Source organism: Vipera berus (genome assembly GCF_964194415.1).
Source record: "Vipera berus genome assembly, chromosome: 3".
NCBI lineage: Eukaryota > Metazoa > Chordata > Lepidosauria > Squamata > Viperidae > Vipera > Vipera berus.
In genome coordinates, this window is record NC_138204.1 from 45574503 (window position 1) to 45592300 (window position 17798).

Below are 17798 nucleotides of genomic sequence, written 5' to 3' on the forward strand. Positions count from 1 at the left end.
CCAATGCATATTAGTAACTTGGAAATCTTCTAATTTTAAAAAAATGTTTTTGTGTTATTTATTAACAGTAATATAAATAATGTAAAAAATGGATATATACCATATTTTTCGGACCGTAAGACGCACCTGACCATAAGACGCACCCAGTTTTTAGAGCAGGAAAACAAGAAAAAAAATATTCTGAAACAAATAGTACCGGTATACTAAAATATTTATTATAATAAAGCAAAATACGGTAATGTTTAACAGCGTAAACTCAACAGTGGTGTTAAGAACCATCATCACTTCCATTAACAAATGAGGAAAGACTTAGAGGCTCAAGCACTTTTCTAGTTTTCTGGAAACCCTAAAAACTCATCATCACTAGTGTCAGAATTTATGAAGCTCTGTTGCTCACAATCACTTATATCACTTTCTTCGCTATCTTCATATATGATATTATCTTCAGTTCCATCTAAGACATTGCTAATGCCACATTTTTTGAATGACCGTGCAGCGATTTCCTCCTTCACTGACTGCCATGATGTTTTAACCCATTCACAAACTTGAGTGATAGTGGGCCTCTTCATTCGTCCAGTAGGAGTCAGATCATGATTCCCAGCAGCCATCCATTTGTTCCACACTTCTCTCATAAAGACTTTAAATGGTTTGTTGACTGAAACGTCAAGAGGTTGCAACTGGCTGGTAAGACCCCCAGGAATTACAGCTAGATGAGTCTTCACCTCTTTAAATCTTGTTTTTTGTTGTTTCACTAATATGTGCTCTGAACTGGTCAAGCACTAATAAAGCAGATTTTTTCAGAAGTCCTCCAGGACATTTGGAGCACACTTTTTCAATCCATACTTTCATTCCATTTTCATCATCCATCCTTTTTCATGAACATGCACAACAACTCCTCGTGGAATAACATCTTTTGGAAAGGTTTTCCTTTTGAAAATTAGCATTAGTGGCAATTTGGTGCCCTCAGCACAGCAGGACAACACAGCAGTGTAATGTGCTTTCTCATGTCCTGAGGTTTTCAAGGTTATTGTTTTGGCACCTTTGAGGTCAACCGTCTTATTAGATGGCACATCAAAGGTTAGTGGGACTTCATCCATATTCCCAATCTGGTCCATTGGAAAATCATTTTTTTCCTAGCATCAATTACAAATTTATGAAAAGACAGAATCTTCGATTCATATTCTTGTGGCATTTTTTGTGCAATTCTAGTTTTGGTGCGCATAGCAAGGCCGCTTCTCCTCATAAATCTGTAGCACCATGATGGTGAGCCAGTAAAATCCTTAATGCCTTTCTCTACAGCAATGCGTTTGGCTTCATAGATGATCATTTTTGTAGAAAGTGAGAAGCTCATATTCCGGTGACATGTGATCCATTCTTTCATGTCCACTACTAACTGTGGCCATTTTTCAGCGTGCCCACGAAAAGTGTGCTTAATTTTATCAAGTTTTTGCAGCTGATCCTCCTGTTTTCTCCATTCTCTTATCATTTTTTCAGTTGGAGGTGGCCCAAAATGTCTCTCCGCTGCTCTGTTTCCATGTTCTTTTGCATATTTTACTACCTCCAGTTTAAACGGAATTTTATATGCTAATCTTTTCATCTTTGACATTTTGTACCGTTAGAGAAATGGTGTTTTTCTGAGGAAAATAGAGTAGTAAAGAACTGTCAGTTCTTATGAGAGACATATTACCACACACATCAGTACTGTAATTTGACTCATACCGCTTGGTATTACTATTAAAGGGCACCAACCAACCTGACAGGCAGGGCTTTGCATGGCAGGAGAGACTATGTGTGTCTCTCCTGCCATGACAAGCTCCTTGCCTGCCTGTCAGGGCACTGTGCTGCATCACATAGTCCCGGCCGGGACGTTACCTGGTACCGTACCTAGCTGCCTCCTGTCTCAATGTTCTAATCCTGTCAGTCTGTCAGTGTCACACACACACACACATGCAGGAGAGGTGTGCGCTGTGCCGATCATGTGACCTGACTGACTGACATTGAGACTCCAGGAGGCGGGACTTCCCCCGAACACACAGCAATCCACAGCATGAGAACAGCAGCGGACAGTAAGCGAGCGCATGAGAACCCCAAACAAATGTTCTGGGGCAGGGCTTTTCAACCTTTTCACCCATTGTACCACTTTTAGGATAAGGCAATGTCTGAGTACCATCAGTCGCCCAACAAGGTGTCAAAAACTTGACCAAAAAAAAAAGGAAAAAAAATGATAAAGTACAGGTAGTCCTCGACTTACAATAATTCGCTTAGTGACCGAAGTTACGACGGCACTGAAAAAAGTGACTTATGACCCTTTTTCCCACTTATGAGTGTTGCAGCATCCCCAGGGTCATGTGATTTACATTTGGATGCTTAGCAACTGATTCATACTTATTACGGTCACAGGGTCATGTGATCACTTTTTGCAACTTTTGACAAGCAAAGTTGAGGGGGAGTCATCACTCAAGATTGCAGGGAGCCTATGTGTGTGGGGGAATCCATGGGTCTCTGGTGGAGGGGGGGTGGGACTGGGGTGGGTGCCCTGCTTCCTCCCTCTCTCCCATTGTCTCTTCCTTCCTTCCTTCTTTCCTTCCTTTCTTTCCTCCTTCTTTGTCTCTTCCCTCCCTCCCTTCCATTGTCCAGCGCTATGTTGCCCAGACCCCAGCCTGTAAAAAATCACAGACTGTGCCTCTGGCTGCAGCTTCTCCTCCAATTGGTCCCGCTTTCCCTGCGCAGACCAAATGGGAGATCCGCTCCAGCTTTTCCAGCCAGCCCGCCCAGTTCCTGAGTCAAAGGCGTCCTGGGTTACCACACCTTTGGACTATAAGACGCACCCTCGTTTCCCCCCCCCACACTTTTGGGGAGGGGAAAGTGCGTCTTATGGTCCGAAAAATACGGTACTAAAAAAGATGGTGTGGTAATAATAAAATTCTCACCATCGTAATGTAGGGATTGGGGATCCAAAGAACGGACAGTCCAGAAGAGTCCGGTTGTTTTGAATCACTTTGATCAGCTGGTTACGAGGGGCAAGGATCCGAGGAACAACATCTTAAAAAGACAAAAACGCATGGTGTGTAAACTAGTCAGCACTGTTATTTTGCTTTACTGCAAACATTCTATACCAATTTTGAATTTCGAGATTTAGGTTTTTGATTGGTTAGATTTTGCCCGAACCTTTCAAATACTTTAAAGGCAAAAACTAAAATGAAATTAAAAAAAACCTAGGAAGATGACTCATTAATCCAAACCAAGGCTAGTTGGTAATCTGTTGTCTACCGAAGACAATTATAAAAAGGAAGAACCTATTTTAAAATTAAATAAAGCCTGTGGCTCTAGTTGGAATCTCTACTGCTATCTAACTAAATGTGGGATCATATGCTAGGTACACTTTAAAAGGGTCTTTGATATATTTTCTATATATCAAATTTTTCTAAAGAAAAATTTCAAGGACACTATCTCAGATGGGACTGGATTGGAAAGATTTAGTTTATTATTATTATTCTGCAATTTTGGCTCTTTATGATATCTCCATTCATAATTCAGATGAAAATAATCAAGTCTTTGTCCATTATAATCTATGGCATTTTACAGTCTGATATAATACCTGCATATATATGTGTGTATTGTGTATAAATACACACACAGAGAGAGACACACAATACATATACATACACATACACACAAACACAGACAATTTTTATGACATAATTTTTATGTCATAAATTTTTTTTATTACATTTTCCAAATTTCAACTTCAGGAATCTAGGTGAAAATTCCAGGACCCAGACTCCTGGGGTTGAAATTTTGAAAATTTTATTTAAAAAAACACCAGTTGATGACATAATATAAAACATCACAAAACATTTCGTGTTTTGATGTCTGCCTGTGGTACACAGTTTCACATGGACTATTCTCAAGACAGATACATCTCTCTCTATATTTCCTCTGAAGGAAATATCAATGAAATGATAGCCCAAGGGGTCTCTGGTTGTCTTATTTGCTACTATAAAGTAATATGTACATGTATATTAGGCTATGAAATGCCATAAATCAAAATGCATGAAGATGGATCACTTTGACCTGAATTATGTATGGAGACATTTTGAAACAGACATTGAATTCTGCACTGATGCTTTTAAACAAATCAATTTCTAATTCCACTAAATTGTAACAAGAACAATTTGATATATTTATATTTTCTTTTCATGTTTGAAAAACTTTCCTTTTATTTTAAATATTACATTAACTTGTCCTTAAGAACTGTATACCTAAACAAATTTTCACACAATTTAATCAGTGGTTGGGATTATTATTATTTCAGTAAACCATGACATCTTAACATGGTTTCTTTGCATTCAGAGTTGAGTCATTGTATTAAGTAAAGCAGAATACAATAGCTCTTTCAACAAACCATCTTAAAGTCATTGCTCAATCACAACTATAATGGATATTACTTCCTGATAAAAAACAAATGATTTAATAACCAAACAATTGTAAAAAAGAGGAAATTACATTAAAGGTTGTTAAAGCTAAGCTGCACGAACAATGGTAAAGAACTGAGAACTTTGTCTGTTCAGTGCTTACCCAACACACTAACAAATGCATTGGCTAACAGATACCCATGTTCATTAGAAGCGTTGCATTGATATACACCACTGCTTCCACTCTGGATGTCCCGAAACATAACGGTGTCTCCAGTAACTTCACGGCTGGGATTGGGAGCAGAACCTTGGAATCAGATGGACATAAAATTAAACTATAGCTTTTATTTCTTTTTTTATAATTGATATTAAATGAACACTATAAAAGCATCTAAAATTAAGCAATAAATCTCATCTGAGGTGAAGAAACATGGATGGAATTTCTCTCTTGATCTGGGCATTCATATTATTAAATATTGAGGATGAGAACCATATTAAAGTAGTAGTTCCAGTCATGCTGGTTCATTGAACACATAACAACAACAACAACAACAACAACAACAACAACAACAACAAAAATAGCAGGAAAAATGGTTAAGACAGTATAGCTAGCTATTTCAGAGAGTTGCCCTACTAAACTATTGTGGACTGCAAGCATTCAATAAGTTTTTATGTCTCTATATAGAACAGCAACATTTTAGAATGAAGCAGGAAACTTCCGTTGCTTATGCAGACAGGAAGATTTATGTCTTTACAGAATTTGGAATGCAGAAATATGGTAAATTTATAAGGGAAAGCGAAGAAGAAAAGGCAGCATAGGGCAGAGATAACAGAGAGAAAAAAAGCAAAACTCAGCACCTCCTAAGAAGGCTGAGAATCTATATAGAAAGATATGATAATATCAAGACCACAGTAAGCCATGTTTGTTTATGAGTGCATGTTATGTTTAAGGTCTAGCTAAAAAGAGCAAATGATCTTGTGTAAATGTCATTTAAACATCAATCTTAAAAGCCACTTTAACATCTCAATTTAACCTCCGGTATAGAATCACAGATACACTGTAGCGTATAAATATGCCAACAATCAATTATTTTTTATAGCATAAAACAAATACTTTCAGAAATGAAAAATGCAAAGAAGCATTGACTAAAGTAGAAAATGAATTGAATCACCTGGATTTCATATTTCACACTTTGTTGATATCAGCAATCATTTAAAAATTTGACCTGCCCTTCAAGCAATTACAACTTGAGGCAGTAAAAATAGAATTAATCCAGATAATCATCATAAGTCAAGAGTGACAGGAAGGAAGGGAGGGAGGGAGGGACGGAGGGAGGGAGATTACCAGCAGTTATTTGACAATATCTTCACCTCCCTTCTAACAATAATGAGGTCAAGAAACATATTGTAAATCTTTCAAATAATTAGACTCTGTTCTTGCTTACTTTCTAGAAGTTCTCCATTCACAAGCCACTGGACTGAAGGTTTGGGGTTACCATTGGCACGGCAAAGCAGTCTTCCATCTTCACCAGGAGCCAAAATAAGGTTCTCTGGTTCATCCAACCAATATGGGGAAGCTTTAGAACAAAAGTGATAAATATAAAAAAGATGCTATGGCTGTCATGGTGATCCACTGGAGAAAATATGGATATGAAAGAAAAAGAAAGAAAGAAAGAAAGAAAGAAAGAAAGAAAGAAAGAAAGAAAGAAAGAAAGAAAGAAAGAAAGAAAGAAAGGTACAGGAAAGGTGAAATGACTACAGGAAGACAAATTATGAGTTCTGTATGGAGAAGTACTAGAAGATAGTACAAGGCACAAAGGTTGCTTGGAACACAGTGACCACAATTATGTTACAGACTAGTTACACTTTTTTTCACAGAAGTAGCGTCCTTTGCTGTTCACGTAAATGGGATAAAGGATGGCATGTTCTGTAAATACATTTATACACTTTTTCTAATGACTGGAAGCTGAAATGAAGCAAGGGCTTCCTTTCACTTAATAACGAGAGTTAATAAACTAGTAAACCAGCAAAATGCTGTGGACGTAGTATATTTAGATTTTAGTAAGGCATTTGATAAAGTAGACAACAACCTACTCCTTGGTAAGCTAGAAAAAGGTGGAATAGACAACTTCACCACCAGCTGGATCTGCAGCTGGCTGACAAACCATACTCAACGAGTAGTCCTCAATGGCACTACATCCACATGAAGAGAAATAAGCAGTGGGGTACCAGAAGATTCTGTCTTAGGCCGAGTACTCTTCAATATCTTCATAAATGTCTTAGATGAGGGAATGGAAGGGGAACTCATCAAATTTGCAGATGACACCAAACTGACAGGAGCAGCCAACACCCCAGAAGACAAACTCAGGATCCAAAAAGATCTAGACACTTCAACAATGGGCCCTATCCAACAAAATGAGTTTCAATGTGGAGAAAAGCAAAGTTTTATATTTAGGCAGGAAAAATCAAAGGTTTAAGTACAGATTAGGTGAGACCTGGCTCAAAAACAGCAACTGTGACAGGGACCTTGGAGTCCTAGTGGATGATCACTTGACTATGAGGCAGCAGTGTGTAGCAGCTGCCAAAAAAGCTAATACAATCCTGGGTTGTATAAACAGAGGCATAGAATCAAGATCACGTGAAGTATTAGTACCACTTTATAAAACCCTAGTAAGACCACACCCAGAATACTGCAGCCAATTTTGGTTCACCATAGCACAAAAAAGATGTTGAGAATTTGGAAAAAAAATTCAGAGAAGAGCAACTAAGATGATCAAAGGCCTGGAGACTAAAACATATGAAGAATGGCTGCGGGACTTGGGTTTGCTAGTGTAAAAGAAAAGAAGAAACAAGGAAGACATAAAAGCAGTATTCCAATATCTGAGGGGCTGTCACAAGGAAGAGGAGGTCATGTTGTTTACCAGAGCACCAGAGGGAAGGATGAGAAACAATGGTTGGCAACTGATCAAAGAGAGAAACAACTTGGAATAAAGGAGAAACTTCCTGACAGTGAGGACCATCAACCATTGGAACAGCTTGCCTCCAGAAATCGTGGGTGCTCCATCACTGGAGATTTTTAAGAAAAAACTAGACAATCACCTGTCTGAGATGGTATAGGTTCTCCTGCTTAAGCAGGGGGCTGGACTAGAAGACCTTCAAGGTCCCTTCCAGCTCTGCTCTATTCTATTCTATTCTATTCTATTCTATTCTATTCTATTCTATTCTATTCTATTCTATTCTATTCTATTCTATTCTATTCTATTCTATTCTATTCTATTCTATTCTATTCTATTCTATTCTATTCTATTGGGATGATCCTAAAATAAGCAACAATCTGTATATATTGAAAGCAAGTTAATCGGAACAGGAATAAAAGGCAGCTGGAGATCCTCTATTTTTGCTACTTATTAATTTACTTGCAGAGAATATATAGAAAAGGGGGAAGAATTTTGGGAAACCTTTAGTTTTTGAGGGCCCGAAAAATTTAGTGATATATTATTTGATTTTTAGGGCATATAGATGGGAATGTATTTGAAAGGGTCTCTTAATTTGAATACATTTTACTTATTTCTCATTCTTTGAACTCTTAGAAAGCCAGTTTATTACATTTATTTATGTATCAAATTTATATAACTACCAATCTCACAAGATGTGACTTTGGCAGTGTAATAACAAAGATATACAGTAATAAACATGTAATACAATGGTCATTAGAAAAAGTTTAGAAAGCACAAGGCACTCAAGTGATTAGATTAGCAAGGGAGCCTCTTCCCCTGGTCCCCAAGCCTGATGACATAGCCAGGTCTTGAGAGACTTCTTAAAAATAAGAAGGAAAGAAGCTGGCCTCACTTTGGGGAGGATGATGGTGGTGTTGGTGGTGAATGTTCCATAAACTGGCCACTATGGCAGAGAAGGTATCAGTCTTACCAGGTAGACCAAAGGGGAAACATGGCCAAATAAGCTATTTCTACTTTATTACAAAGCTGCATTAACAGAATTTAGCAAGTCTGCCATCACCATTATATCCTGATAATTTAGGCAGGCTCCTTTTTAAGACACTTGCTCTACCCACTATGTAGCTGTGGGTTATGGTCTCTCTTATCTGACTGTTCCCCAATTCACTTTACCTAAGGAACAATGACAGTTTTATGTTTTCTTCCACTTGGCTGAATAAAGATATGTAGGTTTGTGTTCAAAACAGTAATTTGTTACTCAGGAAGCATTCTAATACCACGTTCCCATCACACGGTCAGACTGCCCCCAGAAAGGTTTCCTATGTAAGCCTCCTTCACTGGTCTTTTGCATTACCAGCTTCTGGAGAATAAGAAGGCACAGTAAATGTGACATACCTTTCACTTTCACCAAGATACTATGGCGACTAATGCCCACTTTGTTGGAAGCTAAGCAGAAATATTCCCCAGAATCTTCCTCAGAAACATTTGCAATATGAAGAGCCTTGTTAAAGTTTTCCAACTTGATCCTGCCTGATGGAAGATCACCACCCTTTTTGTGCCACATGATACCTGGTGTTGGACTGAAGGAACAAAACAAACAAAAAAAAATCCAGAAGATTTGAGCATTTGATGCCAATATTTTTCCAACATGAATTATGTATTATAAAGAAATTTTCTGGAAACTTGACCTCAAAATAACCTGTTCTCTCAAAATGCCTGGCAAACAACTTGAGAGGCAAGGACATCAATGAGAAGAGACTAGAAATTAATTATTGAATATATTCATGTATAAAATTAAGTTGTTACTTTTTGACTCCTGAGACTAAAGATTTCAGATACGATCCTGTTAGAAAGTTTTCTATGAAACGTTTGAGAGATATACTAGCATTTGTTGTTGTTAGCTGTGAAGTCGTGTCCGACCCATCGCAACCCTATGGACAACGTTCCTCCAGGCCTTCCTGTCCTCTATCATCTTCTGGAGTCCATTTAAGCTCACGCCTACTGCTTCAGTGACTCCATCCAGCCACCTCATTCTCTGTCGTCCCCTTTTTCTCTTGCCCTCAATCTTTCCCAGCATTAGGCTCTTCTCCAGTGAGTCCTTCCTTCTCATCAGGTGGCCAAAGTATTTGAGTTTTAGCTTCAGGTATACCAGCATAAACAACACCAAACTAGATGAATCAATTTATCTGACTTTCTGGGTAACATGAATAACTTGAAAAGTTGTTTCAGACTGCCACACTGGAAATCACAGCTTCATTTTTAATGGTGGTAGTACAAATTTTGGTGGAAAAAAATGGTCTTATAGCCATCAAAGTTGACATTAACTTCTAATCAAAATAGTTACAAAATAGTGAAACATATACTGTGATGTCACAATGCATGTTTTCATACTTGAACTGCGTTATATACAAGTGTGTAAGCTCTGGAGCCTGTATATCACAACAATTTTTCATCACTTGCTCCCCCTGCCCATAAACATCAATGATTAATCCCACTAAAATTATGTTTTTGAATTTTATCATTTCAATTATTTCCTGTTTGTTCTTGTGAAGTTATCTTTTATTTACCAAACCAAAAATAATTAACAATAAGTAACTGGATGTGATTTTATCTCCAAGAATTTAGACCAGAATATATTTGACAAACCATGGTTTCCCTGATCCCAACTGGTACGTACACTCCTGAGGCAATGCATTCCAGCAAGAGGTCTTCTCCTCTTAGCACCGTCTGACTGCTTGAGGTCCCAACAGGGTACATGAAGCTGGGTTGTCTTTCTGAAATACCTCGGGCTGAAATCAGGACATGAGGGAGGAAGAATACAGAATTGTAAATCCTTCTCCAAAGGGCAGTGTGCAAACGAAAGACAATAGGAAACAAGCAAATTAGAAAATATTTGCAACACCCAAGATCTGACGTGGGAATCTACAAAGAGATTGGAAAAATGCTAAAATGGAACAAGGTTTCAGTGGAAAAATCAGACAGTGGCACAGACACATAATGGAATGGAATGAAACAGTAATAATAGTTGTAATAATAAGTTACTTTATTCACAGCAAAACAGATAAATATTTACCATATTTCAAATTTAATGACGTGCAAATTTGATGTTTAGAAAAAGGGAATTCAAAGTTTCATTTTTTCAAAATAAAAATACTGCAGAAATGTCCTTATAAAGTATCATTTTATACCTGTTTGTGGAGATCACAATTACCTATAGTATTCAATAAAATTCCAATGCTACTTTGTGAAATTTACAGTGGGAAAATATGAATTACAAGAAACAACTAAAACAATTAAATCGAATGTTGTTAAAAACATTATGTAATAAGATGTTCAATATTATGTGCTGGGTCTCATGGAAACTGTGACGTTCACTTAAACCTGATTGTGATTCATCCTTGCTCAAGTGAAAAATTTCATATTTTGATACTAAGCTATTGAGCAAGCCATTCCACTGAGCCATGAATTCTTCCTTCAGCCAAAGGCATGTTCATAAGATATTTCATTACACAAGATATTTCACAAAACATTACAAAGGGCATAAGAGCTGGGTATTTGTAAGACTGCCTCTCCACAATTTTCTCTGGCCATCCTGAGAGAGTTGGCATATTCTGGGACCTATCCATTAAACAAATCACATTATAAAACCCAATAAAGGTAAAGGTAAAGGTTCCCCCACACATGCATGCTAGTCGTTTCCGACTCTAGGGGCCGGTGCTCATCTCCGTTTCAAAGCCGAAGAGCCAGCGCTTGTCCGAGGACGTCTCCGTGGTCATGTGGCTGGCATGACTAGATGCCAAAGGCGCACGGAACACTGTTACCTTCCCACCGGAGTGGTCCCTATTTTTCTACTTGCATTTTTACGTGCTTTCGAACTGCTAGGTTGGCAGAAGCTGGGATGAGTAACAGGCGCTCACTCTGCTACGCGGCACTCGGGATTCGACCCGCCAAACTGCCGATCTTCTGATCGACAAGCTCAGCGTCCTAACCCACTGAGCCACCGCATTCCTTATTTGTAGCTGTGTCTATCCTCTAAAATATTCCCTCCATGGTCTGTATGGTTCCAATTCAATTGATCTTTAAGATAGAATTATTGACATTCTCTTTCTATAGCAAATCCAGATTATTTTTAGGATCTGTTTCAGAGGAAAAAAATATCAAAAAGAAGGAGCTACCTCAACATTAAAGCCAGTAATTAAGGGTTTTTTTTAACAAAAAAACCTGTCCCTTATCTATAGCACAGAGCATAAAAAGCTTTGACAAAGCAATTATCTGTACTGTTGGCTGCAAATTAGCATTCCTTGTTAAAATACATAGAATGAAAAAAAAATCAAGAATCTGATTATCCACTTTAGCATTATAACTTGAAGTAGCACTGAAAATCAAGGACTGATTACTGATTTAATATGAAGGATTCAAAGTACAAAATTGGCAAAAGCATTCTGAGATTGGCAAAATCTTTTGGTCCCAAAACTATGGCTTTATTAAATGCTTAATTGAACTTAGATCTAATATTAACTGAATCTCAATTTAATGGGATGCAAAGGAAAATATAATTAATTCCATAGATCTAAATGACTCTGAAGAATGGAAGCATCTCTGTGTTAGGTTACAATACTTGAAACTGACATGATTCCAAATCAGTTCTAAAGACTGTCATTGTGGATGCCTTAATAAATCATTGGATGGAGCTCTTGCTTTTGATTTGTGCACAAATATCAAAATGCACTTGTGTTATGACTAAATATTGTACTGTAGAAATCACAACTATATTTCTAAATAATACTTATGATTTCCCCCTCAAGGAAATATGAACTCCGGGGGGAAGGAAAATAAATGAACAAAAGAAATAAAAGATTTCTGCCCATGATAAGAAGTTAATTCACAGTTAATTTGATGAGCAAAAATAAAATGCCATACCATTAGTTCTGACTTCATAAAAATGAAATTCAAATTCATCAAAATAGGTTTCAAAACAAGAGGACAGCTGACATAAGATCTTTTTTAAAAAGCTGCTATGTGGAAAGAATCTTGAATAAATGGTGTCATACAACAAGCAATTATTCCATGCTGTTCAATATGGACTCATTTTGTTAATTAAATGAAAATTACGACAGAGAGTGACATTTCCCTAAGCTCTGTGGATGTGAATGTGCACTACACATCTGCACTACAAGGAAATATTTAAAGCAAGACAAAGGACAAATATAAGAGCTGCAGAAAGGTTAAGACAAACATCTGAGCAGAACAGTTACAAAAAAACTGACAGGTGAACAGAAAAAATTGCAAACAGAACAGGTTAAAAACTTGTATAAAACTTACAAATAAACAATTATTTATTTACTAGATTTCTATTCTTCCTTTTCTCCAGAAGCAAAAGACAGCAACATGAGATTTTTTTCTCTTTGGAACCTGACAGGATTGTGTTAATAAGTGTTAAGAGAAACAAATGTTTGCAATTTATCATTAATTAACAGCATCTAACAGAGGATCTTTATGTGTTAGAATGCTGGGCTAAATCTTCCTTTGGGGCACAGATACATCTACTTTTGAGTTTTTGGTTTAGAGCAGATTTCTACTGATTCCTTTATCATGGAATTCTGTATAAATATCCTATTTATGAATATGGATGCTAATTTTCTCTTTCTCTTTTGCATACATTTGAATGCAGGAAAGAAAACTGAGTTGGAAAAAAAATCACCCAGAGCCAGAAATTATTTTGTAGCTCCTACATAAACACGAACTACGATCAATAGTTTTATTAAGAATGCCAAGAGAAACTTTCAAGCTTATTCATAAACCACAGAGGAGAAATAGGCAGCATCACTAAATATGCTAGTGTGTAATTAGTTAATTAAGTTAATAGATTACTGATGTAAATTAACTAGTGTGGATCTTTGAAGCATATGTTTAAATTGCTTAATTGATCTATGAAAGTTGCTGTACCTCTTTTTGCACACAATAGTTTCCAGTTCTAGACAGTTTTGAGTTAAGTTTAGAAAACATTCCTGCCTCAACACCTAAAGAGTTGCTGCTACTTAATAAGACAAACTTGAGTCAGATGAATCAATTAGTTGACTTGGTACAAAACATATATTCCTATGAGATTGCTCATGAATGTCTTCCAGATTTGATTGAACTTATTAATCAATGATTCCTTGCAGGAAATTTTCAGAGCAATTGACTTTGAAACCAACAGGGATTGTATGAAATAGCTAAATTGTTCTTGCAGTTCCTCTACTGAACTTCAGGTTTTTGCAGATATTTACCGTAGATCAATGTACAGATGAAGACATTGAAATAGAATAGTTCTAGAAAGAGTATCTCCAAGCAGCATTTTGGTGAATACATTCCTGCCCATAAAATAGGCCAGTGACAACTTCCCAAGATATTTACAGGTAAATTGCTTATTCAATTTCCACTGAAAACTTTGATGAAATAATACACGATATGCAAATAATTATTTAAGGGGGTGTTTCTTTTGAAGCTTAATTAAAGTGAAGTATTTCTTCAAAGCTTTGCCAACCTAAATGGATGTAATTTAACAAAGCATCCACCTTTTTATAGGGTATGTACTGTTGAATAATCCTAACATTGTTCCTTTTATTGCTTATACTCTATGCACACAGATTTGTCTCCCTAAGCTTCCTGCAAATCTACCTATTGCTGAAACAATTAACAATTAAACAATGAAATTTAGTCAGCTTAGTATCTATCACAACAGGCAAGAGGTATAAAGCTGTGAATATGGCATAGATCCTCTTAATTGGATTTACAAAATGTGTAAAATGTAATGGAAAGAGATTATATGTTACTAAATTCCATGAGTCTGACCAATGAGATATTATTCATATATTCCTATGAGTAAACCTGTTTTGTGAAAAAGCCAGAAGAGTGAAGAACAGAACATTAACTTTAGGATTAGGCGCTTAATCTTAATTTTTGTCAAAAACAAATTTCTACAGTAATGTTGCTCTAGTTTTGACACAGCGTCAGTGAACGTTTTCACAGATTAAAATTAAACATGCTTTCATGCAAAAAGCTAAAATACACACTAATCCCAAACATTCTATTTTTTCACAGCATAAGCATATTTGAGGGGCAAATATACTTGCTGTGTCCCCTGACACTGCATCCTCCATAAACTGGAGAGGAAATAACTACAGGAGAGCTTTCTCTATTTCAGATATGTCACACTTGCGACGTCACATGACGTTGTACAACGTATTGGGACGGTTTTGCCACTGCTGTCAATGGGGTGGGTGCGGCTTCCGGATGACATGTCTGGCCTGCAGGCCGGCAGTTTGACACCTCTGCTCTACTTAGAGCAGTGGTGGGATTCAAATATGTGAACAACTGGTTCTCTGTGTGGATGCTGCTTCCGGAAGTCCATTCTGGGCCTGGGCAACAAAAAATTAGCTACCAGTTCTGCCGAAGTGGTGCAAATTGGCTGAATCCCACCACTGATTTAGACTAACCATTTCATAAAGAATCTTGATTTTCCAAAATTATAACTTGCTAGAAGAGCCTATTAATATCAGTACAGTTCTCTGTTGCAGAACTTGTCAAAAATGATGGGACATCAATGGGGCAAGAGATACATATATACATTTCCCATCTTGGAATAATTCAGGCATTATATGAAAGTATAAAAATGTGCAGGAAGCTTGTGTGGGTGGTGTGTATGTGTGTGTGTTTGTGTGTATGTGTGTTAAACTTAATTATTACTGCCCACCTGAAGCCTATTCTTTCCCTTCTCTTGTCAAACTCAAGAATGGAACAGAATTTTTTCGTAATTTGCAAATTCTGCTACATCATACACAAAATATGCAAAAGACTGATTGATAAGCTCAGCTAATCTTGTGATTTATTCTTTTTTATATCTAACCTGTATTTATTCTTGAATTTCATTTTGTAATGAACTCTGCAAAAAAGGTACTAAGAAAATGAGCACATGTACATAGTCCTCGATTTATGACCACAATTGAACCCAAAACCTCTATTGTTAAGTGAGACATTTAAGTGAGTTTTGACCCATTTTATGACTTTTGTTGCCTCAGTTGTTAAGTAAATCACTAAAGTTGTTTATTTAGTAACGCGGTTGTTAAGTGAATCTGGCTTCCCCATTCACTTTGCTTGTCAGAAGGCTGCAAAAGCGGATCACATGACCTTGGGACACAGCAACCATCATAAAGATGAACCAGTTGTCAAGCATCTGAATATTGATCACATGATCATGGGGATGCTGCAAAGGTAGTAACTGTGAAAAATGATCATAGGTCACTTTTTCAGTGTTGTCATAACTTTGCACGGTCACTTAATGCAGTGTTTTTCAACCTTTTTTGGGCAAAGGCACACTTGTTTCATGAAAAAAATCACGAGGCACTCCACCATTAGAAAATGTTAAAAAATTTAGCTCTGTGCCTATATTGACTATATATAAAGTAATTCTCTTGAATAGGAATCAAATAAACACAAAGAAAGTATTTTATAATTACTTTTCAATTTTTCCCACGGCACACCAGGCAACATCTCGCGGCACACTAGTGTGCCGCGGAACAGTGGTTGAAAAACACTGACTTAATGAACTGTTGTAAGTAGAGGACTACCTGTGTTTAAAAACATTCAGATTGAGTTTGCTATTATCTATTTATTTACAATATGAGCACGTCCTCATTTCTGTAATAATGGTTCTCAAAGTACTTCTCAATAACAGTAAAGAAGTCTAATTTAAATGCAGATATTACTCAAAATATAATTCAAGATTTTTTAAAGGGAGGCAAAGCTGATTAAGAAACTAGAAAAATCTTTCTTAAAACTATAGTTAGAAAAGAAATGGGTGGAATCCAGCAGGCTACTTCACTTGCTAGACATTCTTCCATCAATACACTATAAGGGATGAAGTAATGTTGCACGGTGCAGTTCTTCATGCTAAGTCCAAATCTGCTTGGGACAGATGCAAAGCCCTAAAAAGTTTTTTTGAGGCTGTGTAGGAGAGTTGTGTAGAAAGTATGGAAAATGTGGTTTTCTAAGGCAAAGCATTGAAGAATTGGACAGTCTGGTTTGGGATGAACTAAAATCCAGACAAAATGAGTAAGGAGTGGCTGATGCACATCACTCATCCTTTCCCCCCTGCAATACCTAGCACAACATAGTCCACTAGCAACTGAAAGGAAATGATGGAAATCAACCAAACTCCTGTAATATTTCATTCTTAAGTCTGATTTCATAACATCAAATCAAGCAAGCAATCAAACAACAAAAAAGGCCCTGGATTCGTTGGAGTCTTCAACTTTGGAGTTTGCATCTCTCATGAGAATTATACCCTTATATGAAAAATGAAAAGCAAAGATATATAAAAATAGTTCATTACTCTTGGAGGAAAATGGGATTGATCGGCACATATCAATTATATCCTTAGAAAGATAATTTAATCACCGTTCGCATAGCAAGTCTTTTTAAAAAGAAGTTTCTAACCTCTAGTCGTATAGGAACATTTTCCAAGTCAGAAATAATGAGGGTTGAATTCATGAAAAGAAGATATCTCTGCAAGCAGTGCTTTTTTTGTAAAAGAAAAAGGTGCCGGAACTCACACATGTCATACAACCCACCTTGCCTACCCTACAAGGTTCCATCCAAAAAAGGTGCCGGAACTCCATTCTGAGCATTCTATGAGAAAAAAAGCCGTCTGCAAGCAAAACCAAGAGATGCTATGTGTTCTTTGGATACACAATAAACAAAGATACATTGAGTTCTCATTTATTGTGCAAGACTAAAACAAACAATGTACCCAGTTTGCTGCACTTCTCTTTAAACAAATAAATTTGTATCGCACAGATCAGGGGGACACTCTGATTATACATCCAAACAAGCATTCATAAAAGTAAATTGCTTTCTCGCAATTTTCTTTCCCTAATTCCAGAGAAATTAATCCCTTCCTAAATATCTACACTATCACATAATTTGCATGCCAGAGAAAAGCCTGGTGATTATATATCTGAAAAACAATGTATAATTCATGATTCTTCCAGTATACAAAACGAGTGAACAGAATTCCTTTGAAGCATTCAAACAATTATGTAATGCTACTGCAAAGAATATCCATCATGGTTTTCCCATTTATTTGTGATTATTATAGATATGTATTTTAAATATAAACAATGTAACTGATATTTAGAATTTTTCTTTTTCAACATGGCAGCTGAGTGTTGCTCACATCCATGTAATCCAAAAGTGAAATTCAAATGAAAAGATTTGGCAATAATTGGGGAATTCTATACTTAAAAGTTTTGTTTTGATACATATACCCATAAGAAACAATACAGTCAACTGACAATAAATAAAGCAGAATTTCACAAGATGACCTCATTTGAAATGTGAATTGTCAATATCACTATTGATGTCCAACAGTGATGGAGAAAAAGGGTTT

At 36.7% G+C, this 17798-nt stretch overlaps 1 protein-coding gene across 1 annotated transcript in view; it reads right to left on the minus strand.

The window, feature by feature from the left end:
* NFASC (neurofascin) overlaps positions 1 to 17798 on the minus strand; it is a gene marked incomplete at its 5' end in the record, with an annotated part of 146907 nt that overhangs the window by 63823 nt on the left and 65286 nt on the right. The window contains 5 exons of the mRNA XM_081323164.1: positions 2931 to 3042; positions 4579 to 4722; positions 5861 to 5992; positions 8765 to 8949; positions 10047 to 10158. Coding sequence (XP_081179290.1) covers positions 2931 to 3042; positions 4579 to 4722; positions 5861 to 5992; positions 8765 to 8949; positions 10047 to 10158 — 685 coding nt within the window. The remainder of the gene's footprint in view (positions 1 to 2930; positions 3043 to 4578; positions 4723 to 5860; positions 5993 to 8764; positions 8950 to 10046; positions 10159 to 17798) is intronic.